The sequence below is a fragment of the Cuculus canorus genome, chromosome 12, assembly GCF_017976375.1.
Source record: "Cuculus canorus isolate bCucCan1 chromosome 12, bCucCan1.pri, whole genome shotgun sequence".
Classification (NCBI taxonomy): Eukaryota; Metazoa; Chordata; class Aves; order Cuculiformes; family Cuculidae; genus Cuculus; species Cuculus canorus.
In genome coordinates, this window is record NC_071412.1 from 14,987,715 (window position 1) to 15,011,107 (window position 23,393).

A 23,393-nucleotide genomic window follows, 5' to 3' on the forward strand; every position below is an offset into this window, starting at 1 on the left:
TGCTTCTGCACGCCCAGCTGTGGGATGAGAGTCAGTGGGAGAGAGGGTATCGCTGAGTGCACGGACGCGTGCCAGCTGATTTGTAGGTCAGTGGCTCCATGGCATCCTTCATGGCTCAGATCCTCTCTCCAAAGCTGCGTTTATTTTCACTGTGCAATGAACCACCTGATTTTGTGACTCCTTGGTTTAGCAACTACAACTCAAGATAAGGCCAAATGGTATTTGCTCGTTGCTGTGTTGTTTTAGTCAGTGGAACTGCCAAACCCCTAAATTCCTCCTCATGGATTTTAAGGAAATGAACAGTGTAAGATCAGAACCTGGGTAAATTCTGAACTCGGATCTCACATTTATATGGTCCTTTGGTTTTGCCATCAAGTTAAGGTCATGCTTTGTGACAAAGCCCATCTCTTCAAATCCATTGGGCTGGAAAAACAGATTTATTTTTTTCCCTGTTCTTAGATGTTAGCTGTAAGGTTTTATCGTGTTCCTTCCAAGCTCAAGGTAATGTTATTGTGGCTGAGGACAGATCAGAGGACAGTGGTCCTTTTCTGAAGCACGGGGTGCTGAAGAGAAAGGGTGTAAAACAGAAGCAAAGAGACCCAGAGGGGGGAGGCAGGCGAATGCTTATGAAGCAGTACGAGAAGGAGCCTGAAGCAATCGAGTCAGGGTCCTTGCACTTTATATGCTTGTGTACTTCGGGGACAGTTTTGAACAGTAAAAGCAGTACAGTTAGTGTCTGTATTTAATGGGGCTGGCCTCTGTGTGTGATAATATATAAAGAATTTGAAGCCAGGAGAAAGTTAACTTGTGTAGCTAGCTAGCTACACTGTGACTAATCCAAGCCTACCAAAGAGGCACAAATACAGTTGTGAATTTGTTACAGATTGGAGAGTGTATAAGGATTTCGCCTGCGTTAGGGAAATGCTTTGGGTTGATTATTCCATGTTTTTTTGGTTTTTTTTTTAATAAGTAAAGAGTGTTTGGTTTGATAGAACAGCTCAAACGTAGAATCAGTAAAACCATTTCTGGCATATGTGACTATTTCAATACGCTGGGTTTCAAAACATAAACAATGCAGAAGTTATTGAGTGCCGGTATTGATCCCTGAGCAGTTACCAAGTGCTTAGCATTTTCAGTTGCCAGATCAAATTATTGATATAAATTATAATGAAATAGATGCTCAACTGAAGGGGAGGGGATTGTCTTCTGGATGAGAACAGTTTTCCATGGGAGGGAAAGGTACTAAGTAGAAAAATTAAAAAAGGCTTCCTGACTGTGGGTAAACAGTAACCACATTTTTTTTTGCCTGTTGGAGGCCTGGTTTTTAATCACCCCACAAGCAGTTTTCATTTCTGTAGTAAAATTGCTTGTGGTTCTATTTAATTTGTTTCTGCAGGAGCCAGCTTTGGTGAAGATCTCCCAGGAGCTGCCGGGCCTTTTAGCACAGCACGTACAGCCAGTCAATGAGAAACGATTCCCTACATGGGAAAAATTCCTCCAAACATTTCTTAGTCAAGGTAAATAAGACTGCAAAGTCACTGCTAAGTGTTACAAGGAGTAATTATACCATATTGTATGCCATATTCATGTTAATCTCGGGCCCATTTAAATATTTATCTCCTTTTGTTTCTCCATTATACTTCAAGTGTTCATTTACGAATGATTATAGGCAACTATTCTATCATTCATATCTCCTATCCAAGCTTTTAACCTCTATTAATCCTGAATTATCTTTCTCACATGATCCTGAATCAATAAGCACCAGCTCCTTAGTCCTGGGTTACAGTGCTAAACGCTGTTGCACTTGGCAAAGGGCTTTAGGGAACGCTTGCATGTGAGCTTGCACATGGGTGTGAGAATATTTCCATCTCTGTTAGGTGTTGGTGAGCAAACATCCATGAGACTCGCGTTTCCCTCCCATAGGATCAGGGAGGGAGCTCTGTATTGTTTCTGGGTGCTCCATACATCCATCTCATGAAGTCAAATGTGCTTTGAAAAAATAATACTAGTTAACACGTATAATACCAATTTGTATTACATTTGTGTTTATCCTGAGTTATGGCGTTCTATGGAGTAAAAAGGCAGAGGCAGTTTTCTTTGTGGTTTTCCTACAGACAATCATTCTAGAAGTGTTGTCAGCTTTCCTGCCCTTCTGAGCTACACACCAAGTTCCTACTAAAAGGCAGACTTCTCATCACAGACCATCATATGGATGGGAATCTCCAGGAACAGCAGGGGATACCACTTCCCCTCGAGGTCCCAACATTGCATTTCACTGCTGTTCTGGGCCTATCATTTAGCTGGGGTGTAGGACAGCCCAGGATGTGTTCATACTGCACAAGAGCATGTTTCTCTGGTCAGATATGTGATGTATCCATTTTGGAATTGCTTGCAAAGCATCTGCAGCTCAAAAGCCACCAGTTGAACTGTACGGGGTTGTAGAAGATGAGATATCTTCTTTCTTTTCCTAGAGATTCATGGGTTCTAGCTATGCTGCTCTCATTACATTTATTTACTCACTGTATTTCCGTAGCAGTCTTCCCTGCAATGTCAGAGCACAATAGGAGCTGGATGGTTTCATTCTGTGCACTCTGAAGAGCATCACATGTGAATTTGATTACCAGCTTAACAGCTCATTCATTTCTTGCTAGGTGGTGTGATAGAAGCCTTCCCGCTCTCGGAAAACGTCACAAACCTTACGGTGGATATGCTGATAGAGCCAACAGGCAAGATAAAAATAGTGTCATCTGGAGACCAGCTCCATGCTGACGGTCCTTTGCGATCATCTGGCACTACTGTTCCACAACGTTCTGTCGATCCAGCACTTCTCAATTCACTCTGCTTAAAAATTGGAGAAACCTGTAAATCAAAAGGAGTGCTTGGTTACTTCTCAGTTGATTTTGTGACTTTCATCCACCCTCAAACAATGGAGCAGCAGGTGAGTGGAGCAGATACGTTACTTCGTGCTATCCCCCTGAGATTAAACAGTAGCTGCTTTCCTTCTTAATTCCAACCGATATTGGGAGAAAGCTTTGCCCATTTGAGCAAACTTTATTTTTGAGCAGTGAGGCATGTGGAGGGAGGTAAAGAACGTGGTTATTCTAAAAACAGCATAATATTTAGACCTGATTTGCCAGCTCAACCCCAAGGAACCTTTTTCATCAGCTGAAAGAGTAACAAACCAAGAAAGCCTTCTTTCAAAGCTGAGGGATAAGAAAATAGTATTTGCATTTCCTCTAATGACTTTTTTTCCTCTAAAATAAGTGCATTCTGCATTAAGTTGGTAATTACAGATAATGGTCTTATGGCTAAGATGATGATTTTAGTTGCAAAATGTTCTGGATCTCTTGTATTTTGCTCTGTAAAAATAATTACAGGGATTACTGTACTCTTTCAAGTAAAGCTGTGTCTGTGGAGGAATGCAGATTTGAGGATGAATCTTAAGGAGGAGGGGATATTGAGAATTTCTTATAGCAAATAGGATGGTAGTGATAAACAATTTGGTTTACATCACAAGCTCAAGTAGAGAGAAGTAATGGATAGCAGCCCAGTTATCATGTCTCAGCCCAGGATCAGGAGTTACTGGCTCTTAGCTGGTAGTGAACAGCTGACTGTGGGATATCGCCTCACTGTAAATGAAGACATGTTCATTCAAACCCTTTTTGCTCAACATTTGGCGTTTAGAATGTCTGAGAGAAGAATTCACTGCAAGAAAGATAGATGTGATCTCATACCAGATACAAAATTATCCCCCACTATCAAAATACAATGCGAGGTCAGTGTGTGGCACGTGACAGTGCATATGATCAAAGGAATCATTGCAGAGATTGAAATGAATCTGCGTTGCTTCCCAGACGGAGGCGCCTGGGAGCAAGGAATGCAGTGCATTCACATCATCTCACTTGAGGGGCTGTGACTTCTTAAGATGTGCTCATGCGATAGCTTAAACTGTCTAGCATAACTGTGCCTGGGGAATTCCCTGTGTAGATCCCTGTCCTAATGAGTTTGCCACGTGGGCTGCACCAGCTTCTGAGTGGTTTTATCAGAGTTCTTTTGTCAGTGTTCTTTTATCCGTATTTACTGGGATGGGCCATGCAGCAGGGCTGGGCTTTGAGAAGCTGGGGTGGCTGAAAGCACTCAAAGCCATTTGGGTGTCTCCTCCTGGGCCTCTGAAGCTCACAACTTGGACGGTGTGGCAAAAGGCTTTAAATACAGGGCTTGCATTTAAAACCAAAGAGTTAGCATATGGTATCCATTGGCAAAAGCTGGCTCTTTGGCTGTGCTATGATAATTATGTTCCATTTTAAGATCAGAGAAGGCTTAAAACCAGGCTTGTAACCGATACCCCTGTGGGGTGACTGTGATAACCCAGAGAACGGGAATACGGTTAGCTGTGAAATACTGATCACAGTTACACCTGACTCCCAAAATGTATTTACACAGGCAGCATAATTAGAATTGCGGATAAGCCACATTGGACAACTTCCATGTAACGTTGCTTTAAAAAGATTAAGGCCTGACATTCTCGCCCTCTGAAGTCAATGGGAGTTTTGCCAATTGCTTCACTCAAGCCAGGAGTTCACCGTAACACAGAAATGCCTCCTTGATTATTAATGTTGTGACATTTCCTGGCATCAATAAGGATGGAATGAATCAGTTGCTGTTTCTTGTGGCCTTTTATTACTCCTGTATGTTCTGTCTTGCTTTTCTTCCCTACTTTCCAATAGAGTCTGTCTTAATATTTCCTATGTTTGTCAGCAGGTACCACAACTTTACCATTATTTAAGTATGGGTTTTAAGATTTAACTAGATGTAGAGGCAATTAATGATGCCATCTGTCTTATGTGAGAGAGATTACACAAAAGATTGTGCTTCTGTAAGCGCTATTTTTTTTACAAACAAGAAATCCTATCAGACTCTCCAAACATTTGCTCACTAATTTCAGAAGTGCCCACTGTAACTCAGAGGCATTTCCTAGAAGTGCAGTGTACCTGGGCACTCTTTCAAAGTTATGTTTTACAGGAAATATCAACCAATATAGGATATTTTCAGTGGAACTAAAAATTAAATGCATGATTGAACATCTGTTCCCAATACCGTCTGAGTATTTAAATACTTAAAAATCCTCAAAACCTTCATAAAGTTACATACTGTGTAAATACAGCTCTTTAGGAAATATGAAGGGCCAAATAAGTGAAAACACATTTCTGCCACTGTGAAGTGAGCTGCTCTGTGCTGCAATCCATGTCTTTCACACACTTCCCCATGCATTGTGCAAAGTGGACCTTAGTGCAGAAGAAAGCAATGCCTGTATGTGAGTTTCAGGCTCTTCATCTGAAAGCCTTTAAAAATCCTATATGTCATTAGCATGATTATTATTTATACAAACAGTGGGGTATTGCCTATGTTTTATAAGGTTGCTACTGTTAGTATTTTCCTTCAACATGCTGTTGTCATTTTGTTGTGTTCCATTCAAAGGTAGCAAAGAGACAGTGTGATGCATAAGGAACAATGCACGTCTGTCAGACAACAGGAGAGCCAGAGGGAACGAAGGCATGAGACAGTCGCCTCTGTTTGAGTCACTGCAGAGCTTTGTGCATGTTGCAGACAGCGGTATCTTCACTCTTTCACAGTTCTTGTGGTCTACACTGACCAAAAGGTGACAAGAGAGATGCTGTCCTTAGGCCTGGAGGAGCTGCGTAATGCTGTAACTTCTCAGATATAAGATACTGCCTCCTATTTTCACAGTGTTTTTCATTTGCTTCTACTTGATACCCAAGCCTCTCCCAGTTCCCTTTCCCTCACGCAGACAGGGGAGCTTTTCAGTCTATCCCTGCGCGTGTGGTCCTGGCCAGCCTGTCAGCCACTGCTCCTACATACAGCTATTAATTCAGAGACATGTACAGACTGCATCATCCTCCAACCTTGTACAGCTCTTCCTTAAAGTACAGCAGAATTGCAGTAGCTTGTGGTTTGCAGCCAACAACATTGAGAGTAGTGCCTGTAGGAGGATCTAAGTCCTATCTGAGTGTCTTCAAACCTTTCTGTCCTGCACCTTCTACTTAATTTTTTGCCTTTTGTTATTATTTCATGTATGACTGAGACTAAGATTGGAATCGCAGTGCTGGGTGAACTGGGGAGGGTGGCAAGACGGAGCCCACCGCTGCCTGCATTGCTCCCCGCACTGCCCACCCCAGAGCACAGTGAAGGTACCCATGGGATTAGGCATCGGCTGCTCCAGGCTGCCTGCCTCTGAGCACCCCAGCGCGGACCCAAGGGGCAGAGGAGGCTGGGGACTTGACACAATTCTCTGTTTGCCTCAGGAATCTATTTCTAACTCGGTTATGAGCATCTGTGATTTGCTCCCAAGGGGAAGGGAGATGGAGACACGCTGTTTGTAATGCCTTCGGGGAAAAAATGGAGGAGAAATATTAGGTGCACAACTTGGACTGAATCGCTTCCAATTCCCACTCTGTTTTCCAACATTGATCTTTAAAAGCAAGGTCTTGACCCTTTGAAGTGAAGTCTTGCTCAGTATTGACTGAACGCTGCTCAGATCCCAGCTCATCAAGGAGCTACACCTAAGTAAGTCCATTTAATTGAGTGGGACTGCTTGAATGCATAAACTTACTCATGTCCACAGATCTGTGGGCAGATCATTTGGAGAAGCAGGGTCATAAGTCACCTTTTTGTTGCTCTGATAGCTCACACAGCCCCGTACCTCTTGCAGCAACACTAAGAGGACACTGGGTTCAGTTCAGCTTAGGTGCAGAGGAAAAGATGAGGCAAAACAAACTGAACAGACTTATAGAGCTGGGCATGTTTAGGTGGGGACTCTTCCCTCCGTTCCAGTCCAGTGGCTTAAAAGGACCCTGAGGAGCAAGCTTCAGGGCTGCCAGGCAGTGTTGGCCTCAGAGGCCTGGAGTTGGGAAGAGCAGAAAAGCAGGGATGTCTCGGAAGTCCATCAGTCGGCTCTGGTGGTGCAATTCTGCCAAAGCTTTGAGAGATGTTTTCAGTGTAATGCGTTCTTCTCTATTCATGTCTGTGTCTTGAGATTTCTGCAGGCAGAATGTAGCATTTCTGTGTGTTATTTTCAAACCAGAGGCATAGTGTTTTCATTAACCATCCTCCAAGCTCATATTCAACGGTATCGAGGTTGGGGCCAGTTCTAGGGCTCTATGGTTTCAGCACCAGCCCATCCCAGCAGCTGCCACGAGATGGCAGCCGGATAAGATCCTGTCTGCGATCGCTGCTGAAATAAAAACTGTATTGCGGATTTTAAAAGTCGTAAAAGAAGCTCTTTTCAACATCCAAGTTGCATTAGTATTTTACTAATTGTCATTTTCACAGCGTCGTTCAACTACTGCTTTAAAAATAGCAGACGTGTTCTTTACATCAACTCAGACATCGGTACTGCATGCAGACAAAATAGTTAAACTGGAAAGAGAAAAGCTGTGATTTAGTAACTCCCTAAGAATTTATGTTTCCTTCCTTTCTCAAGTTTCCGCGTTAAAGCTGAAGCATTTTATAGGAGCTGTAAAGAATTACACTCGAATTGTGATTTCATTCCCTTGAGATGTCTTTACTGTGAGAGGTCTTTACCATGAGATGTCTTCATCGTAAGGCACAGGCTCGTGAGCTGTGCAGGCTGAAGGGGAGCGGCTCCGGGCAGCACTTGGCAGTCAGTGTAAAAGGGAGCAATTCCACACTTCACTGTATTCCCTTGGACAAACAGCCAGTAATTCTTGCAGGATGTATTTCTAACTATTTTTTCCCGGCGGTGGCATTCTGGAAAGTCCTAATCTGTGCTTTGTTTGGCTTGAGCTAAATCCACTCTTAAGACTGTCTAAAAACTACTTTTGAAAATCTAAGTCTTAGTGAACCCCCAGACTTGGTTATCTTTGAATTTTCATTTGTTGTTTGAAAATCAAATATTTCTAAACTTCACAAGTGAGCTCTGTTCCAGTTTAATTTCTGAATGTGTAAGAGTGCTGAAAGTCCTCAAATCAGGGGTGAAATCTCCTTATGATACACTAATGTGCCATGCAGTCCTATCAGGGTGTGGTATGTACAATCATAAATGGCCTACAATTGGATACAGGCCCTTATTGTACATCCTCAGAAAATGAGAATGCACTTAAGTAACAGATATTTGTTAATCTGTGTAATTGTATCATTCTTTACTTAAACGTGACATTTGCACAGGCCTTCTTGTAACAGCTCCTGATTTAATGGAGAAGATGATAATTCATCTGGTTATCACCTGCCTGACCTCCGCAGGCATTGCTTTATAAACCATGGAGTTGTATTTAAGAAACCAAACAACCCAAGCACCACAGCTCAGATTTTCAAGTCATTCTAGAAGCTTGCGACACCCATTTTCTATTACTTTGCAAGAAAACCTGTTGTAAGCCAATAGATGTTACTAGAGAACTGAACCCAAATGAACTTTCTAGCTTGCAAAGAGAACAGCCCAAATGAGTAAGTAGGTTATTTGTGACCATTAGGAACTGGAACAGGACTTGGAAATTGTTCCATCCAAGAAATCAATCAACCAGTTACTAATGATCTGCCCTGCATTTGGACTGATAAAATGGGGGAAAAATTACCCATGAAAATAAAGTTGGACTCATTGCTCAGGCCCTGTGTCTCTCCAGTTTCTGTAGCTGTACAAAGGGGCTTTAAAGGGCACTTTTGGATTTCCGTGGCACCAGGGAATTCCCTGCTAGGGTAAAGCTGGACTCTTATGCCATCTGATCCTTCTTCCTTTCTCTCCACTTTGTGGATGTTCTGGGACACATCCAGAGTAGAAAGGGACATGGCTACAATATCGTGTTCTCTCACAGTCCTGAGCCAGGAAGAGAGTCCTTGGGGGTGATCCCAGCTGGCACATGGTAATGACTTGGCTGCTTTACCTTGCAGTAGGGGTGGTTCAGCCTTAGGCTCAGGCCCAGAATGAGAGGAGGTGGACAGGTGGCTTCCAGCCAAGTTTGCCTTCCTCCGCCTTGTTCTCAGAGCTGCGGCAATGTACACCTTGCATTTAAAAATGCGACAAATATGATGCCCTTACCTGTGCAGAATGTAACTGTGGCTAAGTAGGTGTTTTGAGCTCTCCGTCCTTGCAGTGTTAGAGGGCAACAGGCAGGGGAGAGGATGGGCATCTTCATGACACAGTAAGGCCATCAGTTCTCCCTTTTGGGTCCTTAATTCTGTAGGCAACGGGATGAGAGTGTTTGGGTTGCAATGATGAAACTGTGTCCAAAGCAACTACCTGATGCATTGAAAGTGAGCAGAAACTCCTCAGAGCAGCATTTAGTCACTCTCCTGATTTCCAGCATGCACGTCGCTCTGCTTAAAGCATTTTCTCCTCTTTGCTGTGGCATAGTCCCTTCCTGGGCAGAGAAGAGGCTGGAGGCATCCCATGGTGCAGGGATCCAGGAGCGCTCCAGTGCCTTCCCAGAGCAGTGATTGGGAAGGTGCCAGTGAGGCGCTAGAGCCAGGCATGCTGGGGTTTTGCTCAGGTTGTGTAAGAAGTGTCACACGAGTAATTAAAGGGTCTCTTCTCTGCATCTGAAATTAAAACAACATCACTTGCACGTACTTTAATTGTAGTTACGGACAACATGGGATTCATTGAGTGCCTCCTGCAAAACAGCTGTGCTATCCCATCCTTAGTACAGTTTGAACCTGTACCAGCGTGTAATGAATTTGTCTTGGAACTGTTTATCTTTGCCAGGCTGCAGTTTCTAATGTTTTTTCTGCTGTGAAATACTCAACCCATCCTTTGCAGACCACCAGAACACAGCTCATGCCTTACCCAGATGCACGACAGTTGCAGGGACCTCTTTGCTCACCTTCTGTGTTTTTTCTCAGCTGTCTCATTGTCCACCTTCAGTTGAACTTGCCTCCTGCCCTCTGTTCATGCATTAACAAAGCTTCCAGACAGCGCTGGTGCTGACTGTAAGGTTAGAGCAATGCAGGTGTAACATCAGGGTCTGGGTGAAGAGAAATGAGTTTGCTTTGTCTGTAGTAAACTTGGATATCCAAGGTCTGCGATAGTCCCTGGTTCACCTCTTTTAGGGGGCAAAGCTTTAACTGAGAATCAAAAATCCAGCTGAAACAAGGTTCAGAACACATCAGTCATAACTGATTTGTTGATAATATCTCTGGAAATTAATATAAGGCTCTTACAGTCTGTATGGCTTATAGTCGCTATTCAGCTCATCGGAAAGGTTAGCACATCCTAGAAAAGTACAGATCGATATGAAAGTTCCTTCCTGTCTTGCAGAAGTGATGATAAAGAATAAATTATTGAAGAAAATTAAGCATTATAATTGGGGAATATTCCTGTATTACTAAGTAAAGCCAGCCGTTAGCATCTGATTTGCATTTCATACCATGCAGCAGGAAATATTTAAGTTGACAAATAGGATATTTAATACAACAACAGATACTTGGCAGTTAGATATTAACAACTGTTACTGCTGTGATTGATTCACCATTAGGAAAAGGGCATTACTGTGTGCATCTGATTCAGAAATTAACTCCAGTTTACCAAGAGGCCTTGACTGCCTGACCTCTTAATATCCTTATAATGATGCCATTTACCATTCAAAGGCTTGTTCAAGTCATTCACTGCTACATTTGTTTTAGAGGGGTCCACTGTAGGGCAGATATTTGTGCTCACGTTTTTCATTGGTGCAGTAGGCACAAATATTTTTTAAATGGGAAAATTCACAGGTAAACCCATGCTCAGGTTATTGGGGGTGGAGAAGCCTCATAGGAGCAACTTGCAGTACTTCCTTCTGCTACAAATCCTGGCTGGCTTCTACCTGCTTTAGTGCTTTGAAAACTTCTTGAGGTGGACACGTGCCTTTTATCATTGTGTCCTACAGATGGGTTGAGGGGCTTTCCCTCCTGCCTGCCTGCAGGACACAATCTGCCACCAGCCCCACGGTCTTGTGGTCCCATTTTGTGTGAGGTTGGGCAAGTATAAATCTGAATTAGCACCACAAAACAGCAGTGTGAGAAGCACAACCATGCCACATATCGTAGGGTTTTCTGCATGCCGAAGTATCTGCTGTTCAATAAAGTCACTTGCTGCAAAGGGACCAGGCTCTGCTCAGCCCTGTGATGGCTCATATGTATTTCACACTTCCCTACTCCTATCATTCAGCTTTGCCTTCTGGAATATCCCTTTTCCCATCTCAAAATACCTATTTGTAACTCCAGGTTGACTTTATTTAATGCTAATTATTCTTCAGGTGGAAAATCCAGGTGTGATTCTTAGTATTTCGATAATTACCCATTGAAAGTGGTACAGGCCTTGCAGCTGTTGAGATTGTTTCTACTGTTTCTAATTGTTGCTAAAATCTGGGTGCTACAGGCCACTGTTTTGCCCTTAGCCCTTTGGTTTTCTGTGAAAAGTTATTTCTGAAGTTTGGTAGGACTTCTGCTTGTTCCCATTTGGAAGTGGTTTATCACTGCCAGTGATGCACCAGCACGAGGAAGCCCTACATACACACACCAACACATATGGAAATAAAGGCGTAGACGTTCCTTCACACAATTGTAGGGTTTCACCCTTGTTCTCTTTCTTTTTTTTCTATTTTAATGCAGCTGTTTGTGTTTCAGGTGTGGGCAACAGACCTCGACCTTTGCTACAGTGACCAGCTGGCCCTGACTCAGCTCATGTTGTACATGACAGATGCACCTCTGGATTGGCGCTCCAGCCACTTTGAAGTGACTCTTGGTTCAGATCAAATGAAAAGCCAATGCATTCAGCACGAGGAGGCAAAAAACGTAAGCAGTGATTTGTTTACGAATAAAGTCATTAATGTAAACTACCAGAAAGTTAAAATCTGACCTAGATCGCTGGCCTAGAGGAGCTGAATCAGCTACTTTCAGGTTTTAAACTGCCACTTTTAGATTTTACAAAGGTAATAAACTAAATGGGATACCATCACGTTAGAAATTAATGGAAAGGTTCTGGATGCTTACGGGTACCTGATTACTCATCCATTGTACTCATTAATATTGATCTGTGGTAGTAACTAACTTCTAAATATTTCAGGTAGTTTTCATTGTTAAAAATCTGGTAATTTATATGTTGCAAGAGAAAGGAAGAGGGGAGAGTGCTGCCCGGACTATAGGAGTAACTTAACTGTCCCTCAAAGAGGAAGAAAGGCCTTTGGCAAAGTCAGAGAATAAGAATTGTATGTTTATATACAGATAGATATGACATAGAAGCTGCTTTCCACGTTTTGACAGGAGATTCACAACTCCTTTTCTTTGATGCATAGAGGAGGGGAATGCAGCACCATTCCAAAAATGCCAGGGAGCTGTAATTTAGAGGTTAATGAGCTCTTGATCTATTGTTCTTGTCAAGCAACCACTTTTAGTTGGAGAGCAGTAAATTAGATACAATTAGTCCCAGTAGTACAAGTTTTAGAAATGAAAAGTAATCAAGTAGCAACTTTTTTTTAATTAAAATTCTGTCAGAATTAACATAAATTGTCACTAAAGCCTTTATTTTTCTTCTTTCCCTATTCTTTTTCTTCTGTCCTTATTTTTGTCTCCTTAAGAGTTAACTTCAAAAATGCACTCTCTTAGGAAAATATGTCTAGAAAGAGTAACAAACAAACCAAGAGACAAATGCTTTTACAGCACATGATCTGTAATGAATGATTAAGTAAAACACTTTGTGCAAAATTATGATGTTAATAATGATTCTGTCCCTTTTAATTTATTAGATATTCTCAATCCTGGTAGGTTTGATTTTGATAAAACGGAGCAGCAACGGAGTTTGTGTGATGGTTTTATTTTTAGAAATCCTTCTTTGAAAGAACAAATTTCCTAGATACTGCTGCTACTGTAATTATGTACAAAACCAATCACTCATTATAGTTAGGATACATTATCTTCTAGACAGATGAGGCTAAATAAGCAACACATTAATAATTCATGCCGCAGTTCATTATGCATGTGTATGCATGCTTTGTAGCTGAAATAAGCACCTCATCAACCTGATGCCAACCCTTAAACAATAGTTCTGTGTTATTGCAGCCACATTCAAGTTTACGCTTGTTAAACTGCTACTTGGATTATTTTATCAAGCATTCATTTATTTGTGGTCCCCTACTGCAGAGAACAGATTTTGGAAGCTCCTTTTTTAAGTTAATGACTTGAGCAATGGGTGTTATTAATTCTCAGAATATTATAAACATGATTAATTTTCAGGCAGAGATGTATTATATAACAATTTCAACTATGTCAACTTAAATGACTCAATGTCAAAACAAGTATAATTTTAGAAGGAATACTGTAAATTACATGCTTTGACAGGCAGCATCCACACTCGGAATCAGAGAATCTTAGAATCATAGAATGATTTGGGGTGGAAGGGACCTCAAAGCCCATCCAGTTCCAACCCCCTGCCATGGGCAGGGACACCTGCCGCTGGATCAGGTTGCTCCAAGCCCCATCCAACCTGGCCTGGAACACCTCCAGGGATAGGGCAGCCACCACTGCTCTGGGCAACCTGGGCCAGGGCCTCTCCCCTCAGCATGAAGAATTTCTTCCTAATGCCTAGTCTAAGTCTTCCCCCTTCCAGTTTAAAGCCATTCCCTCTCATCCTATCACTACACGCCCTTGTAAAAAGTCCCTCCCTGGCTTTCCTAGAGCTCCTTCAGGCACCGGAAGGTACTTTAAGGTCTCCTTGGAGCCTTCTCTTTCCTAGGATGAATAACCTCAAATATGATTTCACAGGGCTTGGTTTCCAGTGAAGCTGTGACAGTACCGAGCTGTGGTTCACAGAGTGATTCTCTAGCGCTGATCTGTAACATAAGTTTTCATGTGTGTGAGGTGTGAGGTGAGGCTTTCATTTTGCTCTATGGAAATGTCTGTGTTATAGACATTGCTGTGAACAGGAATTCCTCCAAAAGGAATCTGACTCCACCCTTATAGGAGTTCACTGAGAAAAAGCGATTTAAATAGTAAATTGCTAGTTTCTAATAGAAACTGAAATGAAAATAAGGAATCCTGTGTCATTTTCTCCAGCCTTCTCCAATGAGCAACCGATGTGCAGCAGTGAGCACTCAACTGAGGCACTCCAGCCTGTCAGACATCTACTATAATGTTCTCTTCCAGATGTGTAAAGCTCGTGGTGTTGGATTTGACCTCCAGGTATGAATGGGAAAGATTAGAAAACGTCACATTCACTCTGCATAATTTTTGTAGAAACCACTTAGCACAATGTAAAATTTAAGTGTTCTGTTTAGCATAATATAATGTTTAAGTGTTCTGTTAAAAACACGGCAAGGTGTTGCCCTACAGTTCTGTTGAAAAGGACTTGGTATAAATCAGAATTGCTTTATTTTAAATTGTTTTCATGATGCTAATTAATGAATTCTGAATTGCATAAAGGTCTTCAGTGTTTCCCATACAAATTAGACTAGGATTATTAACAGAACGTCTCCCTGTCAGCTTGCTTTTGCTGGGAACCAAGTCTCAAAGAACTGCAGTTCTCAGATACCTGATTTGGCTTAAGACTGGGAGCAGTGAGGGGTGAACAGTGTTACAACGCCTTTATGTTGCACAACAGGGAATGAGGCAGTGTCTCCCTCGGTGACTGCAGAGGGAATGCTGTCCCGGTGGGTTTATTTGCATGGCTGTGGTAGAATAAAGGATTATGGCTGTCAGCCCGGAGCTGTGCTTGGGTTTAGAACCATGCTAGTGCTGAGTTTTTGCCCATCATACTGTTCTTTCGCACACCTCTGTGCCCATAAGGTACAGAGTAATACATACAGAGTATGTACATAAGGTAAGTAATGGAGAACTGATAGGGAAATGGAGAGGTGAAAATGTAGGCTTTGCTCGGAAAGGACTTGCTTAAGGCTTGGGAACAGAATTGTAAAAGAATGAAATGCAAAAGAGTTTAGAAGATGTTACATGAGACACAACAGCAGATCAAGATTGCCAATCCTAAGGCACAGGCTTCACTGGGAAATGCGGACTTTCCCGTGTTTTCTCTGTAAAGCGTCCCCAGGGATAGTGGTGCCCGTTTGTGAGACCTCACACAGTGACATGTGGTAACTGTTCCTTAGCACATCTAAAAACCAGAGTTTTGCTGCTGACCAAGCTGTCGCCAGTACCAGGCCCGGGATGAACCAGAGCAGAGGTTAATGAGAGTTCATATCCCACGTACATCTCAGATGAAGTACAAACTTCATACCCAAGAAAACCTAAATGTATTTTCACTGTCTCAATTTTAGCAAGTGCGAGGCTCTTAGGGGTTAACCTATCTCTTGATGAAAATGACTGTGTGAGGAGATAATTTTTAAGGTACCTATGACCTTCTCTTACTGCTTAGGAACAAAAATGTTTGCTATGGAATAGACTCTTGTATATATTCTATTTACATAAAGTTAAGGCACTCTGTCCTCTAAAATGTTAGAATAATAATTGACCATCACTGAGCAATAATCCATTACACACAATTCCAAACTAGCCCTTCTGAGACATGGTTATGTACTTACTCCCTGTGTTTAATACGTTTATTGTAATTGAATAATTAACACAATTTTGTCTTTTTATTTAACAGGAAAAACAGGGAACAGTTTTTATATTGTATGAAGATCAGAAGAGATACAGACTGGGAATGATGTAAGTATATACACTGTCAGTCCATGGCCTGATAAACCGCTGGGAACACACTTGATCCAAAGGGAGCGACACCAGAGCATGTGCTGGTTTGGGCTCTAACAGAGGTCACGGAGGGAATGAACAATCTGACCACCCCCCGTGCAAGTTCACTGACTGTCATCTGTTCAGAAAGTATAACTGCTTTTTGTAAGATTGGCCTTTTGAAAAGTTTTAGAGAGGCTTCAAGTGTTTTAGGAATAAAGAAGGCATGGGAGTCTGCTTGGATCAAAGCCTGACTGCATTGCAGAGTAAAGCCCTACTGCAATGAGCTTCACAAGAGCTAGATTCACTGTCAATAGCGATCTCGCTGTGCGAGCACGCAGATTGGCACATGCTTACTTTACAGGCAACATTATTAAAACCCTAACTATGCCTGATGCAAAGAAGGTCAAAGTTAAATGCCTTCATACATTGTTTTTCACAAAGTGATCAGTGGCAGTCAGGCAACAGCAGATCATAGTTCAGTAGTTCTTTAGATGTATGAACCTCTCCTAAGAAGTCTAAGAAAGCATAATCTGCACAAATCTACTACACACTGATTGAAAACCTCTCCTCAGGGAGAATTTATGTAAAGTTTACTGCCAAAATAGGACGTAATGAGTGAGGGGATGCAACCGTCTGTTCTCAGTCTGTTCTGTATTCCTTTGATGCCGGCACTATTTTGTTAATGACCTGGATAAGAAAACAGCTTCCTTGAGCACTGGATGTGACTTCAAGTATTTTGGAGGGCAGGAATAGCATTCAAAATGATCTTGACAAATTGAAGAAACAATATGAAAAAACAGAAAATTACCTTCATTGGAAACAGGTGCAAGAAATTACACTTACCCAGCAGTAATGAATATAAGGAACAAGTAGCTTTGCAGGAAAGGATCTGACTTACAGTGGCTCACAAACTGCCTGCCAGGTCTCAATGGCATGATCTTATGGAATAGGGGAAACAATATAAACCAGGAGACACTGGAAGTAATCCTTCTGCTAACATTTTTCAAGCCTATGAACAGCCTTGACAGGAAGGAAAAATCTGATTTCCCTGTCTTTGGTAGCAGGACAAGAAGAAATGAACTTAACTTGCAGCAAGAAAGATTCATGTTTAGCATAAGAAAGAATTCTGCTGGTAAGTGAAGAACTAATCAGCACAGTTGCCATTGACAGGCTTGGTAACAGATTAAAGAAACCTCTGTCAGGATGATGTAAGTAGCATTGATCCTGCCCTGGAACAGGAATGGAGTAAATGAATCCTAAAGATTGTTTCTAAGGCCATAATTCTCTCACCCTGTACTGAGCTCCTGGGGTGATGCTGTTGGTCGTACACAAGTGAGTCAGATTTGTTTGAAGGTTAGCTGCTCCTGTACTCCACTGCACTCACCTGCAGTCACGGTGCAGGCAGCTTACAGAGCAGAGCCGTAAGGTAAATTGGAAAGAAAATTGCTGCACAAGAACTTCTAAAATATCTTCGGGAGCCATTCTAAATGCGATTTAGGCATCTGAAAGTGTCCCATAAGCCACTAAACTTTCCTAAAAGCCCACTGATGCTGAAAGGTGAGTGCTTTCCTTCCCAGACCCCAGCTATGGAGCCCTTCTCCCTCCTGACCCTTCTTTTGCATTGTCTCTGGTACTTTCATACCTCTCCAGGAGCTGATTCAGTGCCGCAAATCGGGATTATTTCTCTGCGAGGCTAAGACAGAGGGGAGGTTCAGGTTAGCCATCAGGAAAAAATTCTTCACCACAAGGGTTCTGAGGCACTGACAGAGGCTGCCCAGGGAGGGCGTTTAAAAGCCAGGCACGTTAGGTGCTCAGGGATCTGGCTTAGTAGTGGACAGGTACGGTTGGACTTGATGATCTAAAGGTCTTTTCCAACCAAATGATTCTATTCTATGATTCTGTGATAAAATCGTAAGTACTGAGAGCCTGTATGCACCCTTGAGAAACCAGTACCTCAAAAACTACAACAATCTAAGAGACAATGATACTGCTGGAATCTCTCAGATGCCTCTTGCAGACTTGTAGGCAGAAGCAACAGTTCTGCACTAACCTAGGCACCGAAAGTGTTCGACTGACTCGGTTCTAACTCAGAGGTAGCCTCTTGCTCAGAGCAGCTGAAACCTTACTGCTTACTTCTGCTAAGTTGATTAATAAAAATTATTTATTACACAAATCCTTCCTGTTGACAAGTTAAAATAGAGCCTCATCTTTCATATCTCCCTGAAGATTGCCACCTTGTGAGATTGAAAATACTCATTAAATTCCATCACCAGACAGGCACAAATGAGAAGGCGATTGTTTTTAAGCATGTGAAGGGAATCATTGGTAAACTCATTTGTTTGGATATCATTAACAGAACAATCGGAGAGGATCTGCAGGGGGTCCTCATGACCTTTGCTCGCAATCTCTTCATCATCCATCAAGAAATATCAGCGCCTAATATGCAAGGCGAGACCAATTTTAAGGTGAGGTGTTAATTAACTAACGATCCTGGTTAATTTCTGTACAAGGGCTGAAAATACCTCATGCTGTATCACAAGCAAGTGCTAAACCACTCATTTTTTTATTGTTAACGGTATGTATTTTACAGTGTCGAGGTCAACATAGGAGGTCTCCCAAATAAGCCTGTTAGTTAAATTTAAGTTGGAAACTTTCTCTTTGAAAACAGACATACTTTCAGCGTGAAACTATTTCTAACGTAATGCTCCTGAGCCTCTTCTGTAACAGCAGAGGAGCTACTGGCACTGCCTCAGACAGTTCTGTCACACCGGTCTGTTTTTAAAGGGACTCTATCAAGGTAGAAATCTTACATTAGAAAAAAACTTCTGAGTTTATAACAGCAATTATTAACACTGATTTCTTTTAAACAGGCAGCCACTGAGCGCTTTATCCATTAGTTCACATCTGACATCAATCGCACAAGTCAATTTTGTTCCCAGTTTTCCCTGCTCTTTGAATGTGCCCGCAGTGCCCATCGCCTCGTGACAGAGGATGCTCTGGGGTCCTGTGGGGGAAAGCAGGACAAAGCGCTGGGGCTTCTCGCACTGGGAATGTTCGCCCAGGAGTGCCCACCTTTACTCGGAAGCTCCTTTGTGCCGACCCTGCTGGCAAAAGGAGCCGGTAAAGCAATAATGAATCCAACCCCATGCCCTGGAACAAGCACACGTTACAATGCTGCTTTTCGATTCCAGAGAATAGCTAAACTTCCCAGAGGGAGTTCTTTTGCTAAATCACATCACCTTTGACTCAATAAGAAGTTTCTAAGATCCTGTCTGTAAGCGTTTTGTACAAAGGTGAAGGGGAGTGCTGTGTTACAGATTTCTACCTTAAATCAACGTAATTTAGATCAGATTCTTCCCAGCATTAACTCTGACTGTATTTTCCTCAGACGATCCGAGTGTGAAATGACAGTTCTAGAGAAGACGGAATTAAATTTCAACGTTACAGAATAAAAACACAAACAACCCCCCCCCTTTTTCAATATAAGGAAGTGAAAAGCAACCACTGAAGAAAAATATAAAAGGGAACCTGCTCTTCATAGGGAATTAACAATGATTTACATATGTGGAACAGAACACCTGTTAGTTAATTAGAAGTACAAATGGCAATGAGTTGTATTTTTTATTTACCTGAGATTTGTACATATTTACTAATAATTCCCCCAACTGTCCCCAAAGTAACAGTAAATTTAATTGGTGCATCATGTCCTGTGTCGCACTGGTTACCTTTTCAAGGCAAGCACTACCAGCTGTGCATTCTGGCTGCTGGATTTCATTATAATGCCCATTAAATAACTTGTATTCCTTGAATCTGTTACAGATGGCAATTCAAGATATTGAAGCAATTCTAGGAATTACAGCAGAAAACAAACTGAAATTGGAAGAAGAGCAACCTTCGAAAGCAGATGCTCAGAAAGAATAGTTAACGGAAAATGTTTAAGTGCCTTATTCTTTATGCTTCTGGAAACGCTTTCTCATCTGTAAGAACAGGTTTGTTTTTTCTTCTGTGTTGGCATGTGAGGTAATATTAACCAAGACGGTACTTTTCCATGGTTTCTGAGTGTGGTGCTTAGAATATTCTTGCAGAAGAATGAACAGTTGAAAAGCAGAGGATCATAACAAATGCCCCTGATGCTCACATTGTTGTTCCTCAAGTGCAGTATCTGGGCTTAAATCTTATAAATGGAATATGTAGAGGGATCTCGCTGCCTTTGTCACCAAATCAGACTCGGAGATCACACTATTGATCAGGTCCTCTGACCCTGAATTCCCTTTCAAACCTATTGTTTTCTAAAATACAGGCTTCCAACGTAAAAGTAGGTCTGGTGTTCTTCTGCCTATAAATGACTGCACTTAAATGCCATTTTATCAGTCAGGCCAGCAACCCAGATTCCTCTTTAGAAGCAGTTGTCCTATTGCTACTTTTCTGGGTTTTTTTATCTACACAATTTTGCAGCAGTTGCTTTATGTTTACATTCAAATTATCAAAAACAATACTAATGGCACTGGTTCAACATTGGATTCTGAGAGGACCATTAGAATATACAGATGGGTTTGATCTTAAAGGTCTTTTCCAACCTAAACAATTGTGTGATTCTGTAACTGTACTCATACTACAATTCCCAATGTACCATGGCTTTTGCTGCTGATCTTTCTATCCATCAGGTTCTCTATTTCAGATACTTTGACTTTTTTTTTTGTCAGAATAGCTCAGGCAAAAGCAGTTTTTAAGATAAATAAGGAATGAGACCAAGCAGTTGCAGCAGATCAGCGCCCATTTTTTTCTGATGCCTGAGCCTTTGACCTATCAGCTTCAAACATTGTCTTTTTTGTTAGCTTTTTTCTTTGGTCACAGATTCTGCTTTTGGTCTCTGCAGATGAGAATGTTTGCATGAATGCTGATCCTTGTTTCAAATAAAAGTCTAAAATATTTTTGTTTAATTCTGGTTTGTTTGTTTTTATTCCTTTATTACACTTGATCTCAATGTGGTCTTGATTTTGGATATACCAGAGCCCATACAGACTTTGCTAACACAGACCTTAGCCAATGAACGAACTTACTGGAAGTCTTTATTCTTTACGGTTAGAAATCAAAGTAACAGAGGTATTTTTGGCTGTAATTAGTACAATGATCTCTCACTTCCCAAGAAATAACATGCCAAAAAGCATAGCAGAACTGGTTATTTGTTCTTCCAGCTAGACAAGATGTATTTGTTCTCTGTTCTAATAGAGGGGCTGCAGAAACAGTACATTGTTCTGGGATTTTCCTCTCTGCATTTATAAACATCTCCTCCAATTTTACTGCTAAAGAGCTGTGCAGATTTCTTACCTCACTTCATATCCAAGCTACACAATGTCTCAGTTCAGCCAGTAGAAGCAACATCCTGGAGGAGGAGACGGCAGAGCAGAGCACGGCAGGATCAGGCAAAAAGTCAGCCAGTTTCTTAAGGGTTAAGGAAGATTAAGCCTTGATCCAAGCCAGAACAACATAAGGTCCGGGCGGCTCATTAGTTCACTGGCACTTAATAGACTGCAGTGTCCTAGGAGTAAATGAAACCTGCGCTTCCTTATGTCTTTGTTCCATTCTGACAAAAGAAAACTGTACCTGTTTTTGCAGGGAACGAGTGATCTGTAAGTTCCCATGGTGAGAGAGATTTCTTAGCATGTACAAAGTGTGAAATGTATTTTGAGGAAAAAATGTTTTTAATTACTATTAACACTTCTGAGCACTGAGCTGATGGAAAGACTGATAGCGCTTTACAGTCTCTCACATTCAACTCCCATACAGCTGGTGCCAAAAATGTGGGGGTTTAGCATTACAACAGCAGATCTAAAATGAAATTGTAATCTTTTTTTAAACAAAAAGTTAGAAACGTAGTCATGATTCTCCTCTTCACACAACTGGATCGTTTATTCCCACTTACTAAAGGAATAATTGAGTTCTTGAACTGTAGCTTGAATTTTAGAACATGATCTAGACTGGGAAGAAAACAAAGCAAGTGGGAATCACAAGATAAAAGGCATGATGCTCATCAGAAATTGCAAAAGAATTCTGCAGCCAAGGACAGCAAAGGCCCAAGCTGGTTCCCCAGCTGCGAGGTGTGGAGGAAAGCTTGTGGAAGGAGATGGGGGCAGTGGGTTTGGCATCAGCCAACAGAAGATGTAATGATGACAATGATAAAGGTTTCGTGCTCCTGATGGGACAGAGTGGCAAATGAAGATGGGTGTTCAGTTGACAGCACTGCATGGATCTTGTTTTTCCAAGAACCAACACACTGTCTGCAGCACACGTGCTACCTATTTCAGGTCATCCTCCTGAGAGAACATCACCTGGAGTTGGCACTGGAAACCGTGTCTCGCTTTTAAGATATTTGGGTTCAAACCCTGCAAAGAAAGGGCATTCAGCCCACATTTCCACATTTGGAATTACAACTCTGAGCAGAAAGCAACAAAGCAGATACTCAGCACAACCACTTCCAGGTGTCCTCTGAAAGGAAGTATTCGCCCAACCATTTCTGGATCTCCAATACCTCAAACGGAGAATCTACCACATTCCATCTGGGTTAAGGTAGTGAATCCCTGGAATTTTAAGATTAACCCAGTCCTTGATATTTCACAGTTACTATGTAACATCACCTCCCATTTAACAAATCGCCTATCGTGGATCCGAGGTACTCTTTTTGGTGCACAGATCCTCTGTATTTCACTTTAGACTACAGATTTTATTACAGCAATTGGGCATTAATGATTAGGTACTGCAATCGCTGACAGCCTTCATGACTGTAATTTAATATATCATCTTGACTGAAGAACAGTCAGACTGGATTTTAGGATGTGCATTTCAGGAGGCTGTTTTGATGTAAAAATGATCAGACTACACCAGAATTCAGCGAACACAGAGCCCTGAACTGCCCAACCAAATGCTATTAACAGAAGACATTTGGAAGAATGCTTCATAACACTTCCAGCCTCACCTGGAGAATGTTTGGTCATGATTCTTGCACACTTTTGAGGTATGTTTTGGTTTGCTATGCATTTGTAAATGCAGATGATATATTGTTCCATTTTTTAGTATGGGTGTAAGCAGAGGTACATCTATGTTCTCTTAGCGAGTGCGAGGTGTCACGCTGCCAGAGACAGGATTTTCCCCTTCTTCTTGCACTTTTAATAATAAAAGCAATACACAGTTAATAGCAGAACAGGAGGTAATTTTGACCATTAAATGTAACAGCAGAACATCCCTTCTAAGTTGTAACACGTTACTTTGGACCTTGCCACGGTGAGCCATAATGTGGTGATTCCAGCTTCTTTTCTATTCATTGTTGCCACTAATATTAAAACTATCTATACGCTTTATTAATTATAGGAAGGTGAACTTGAGTCAAATGTTTTATTGCTGATGATTAATAATTACTGGTTCTACACACACATGTAGTGCGCTATAGTAAATAAACAGGGTGCATCGTTGGGTAGTAATTGATTAATTAGCACATTCCTACTGCATAGCTCAATGGTTTAAGATTGCTGAGTTTGTGATATTGCCTACAATTATTAAAAGCAAAAATCTGATCCCATTTCCCAGTTCACTCTTCTGTGCAGACCTTTTTTCCCCGAATAGAATGTTTGATGGTTCAAAACCTTAGTTTTTATTTTGAAATAATTGTTTTGTAGATATTGGCTGTGATTTTAAACTATTTCTCTTTGGAG

At 41.6% G+C, this 23,393-nt stretch overlaps 1 protein-coding gene across 3 annotated transcripts in view; it reads left to right on the forward strand.

Annotated features, from left to right (window-relative positions):
* Positions 1-20,703, forward strand: part of IQCH (IQ motif containing H) — a 63,681-nt gene extending 42,978 nt beyond the window's left edge. For 2 of the 3 annotated variants that reach the window (XM_054077873.1, XM_054077872.1), the window contains exons 11-17: positions 1,397-1,517; positions 2,652-2,938; positions 11,635-11,802; positions 14,059-14,184; positions 15,602-15,663; positions 18,044-18,152; positions 19,507-20,701. In XM_054077873.1, coding sequence (XP_053933848.1) covers positions 1,397-1,517; positions 2,652-2,938; positions 11,635-11,802; positions 14,059-14,184; positions 15,602-15,663; positions 18,044-18,152; positions 19,507-19,608 — 975 coding nt within the window. In that variant the 3' untranslated portion in view covers positions 19,609-20,701. Of the gene's footprint in view, positions 1-1,396; positions 1,518-2,651; positions 2,939-11,634; positions 11,803-14,058; positions 14,185-15,601; positions 15,664-16,748; positions 16,820-18,043; positions 18,153-19,506 lie in introns of all 3 variants that reach the window. The other variant, XR_008451895.1, reaches the window with a different exon arrangement.
* The last annotated feature ends 2,690 nt before the right edge of the window (positions 20,704-23,393 follow it).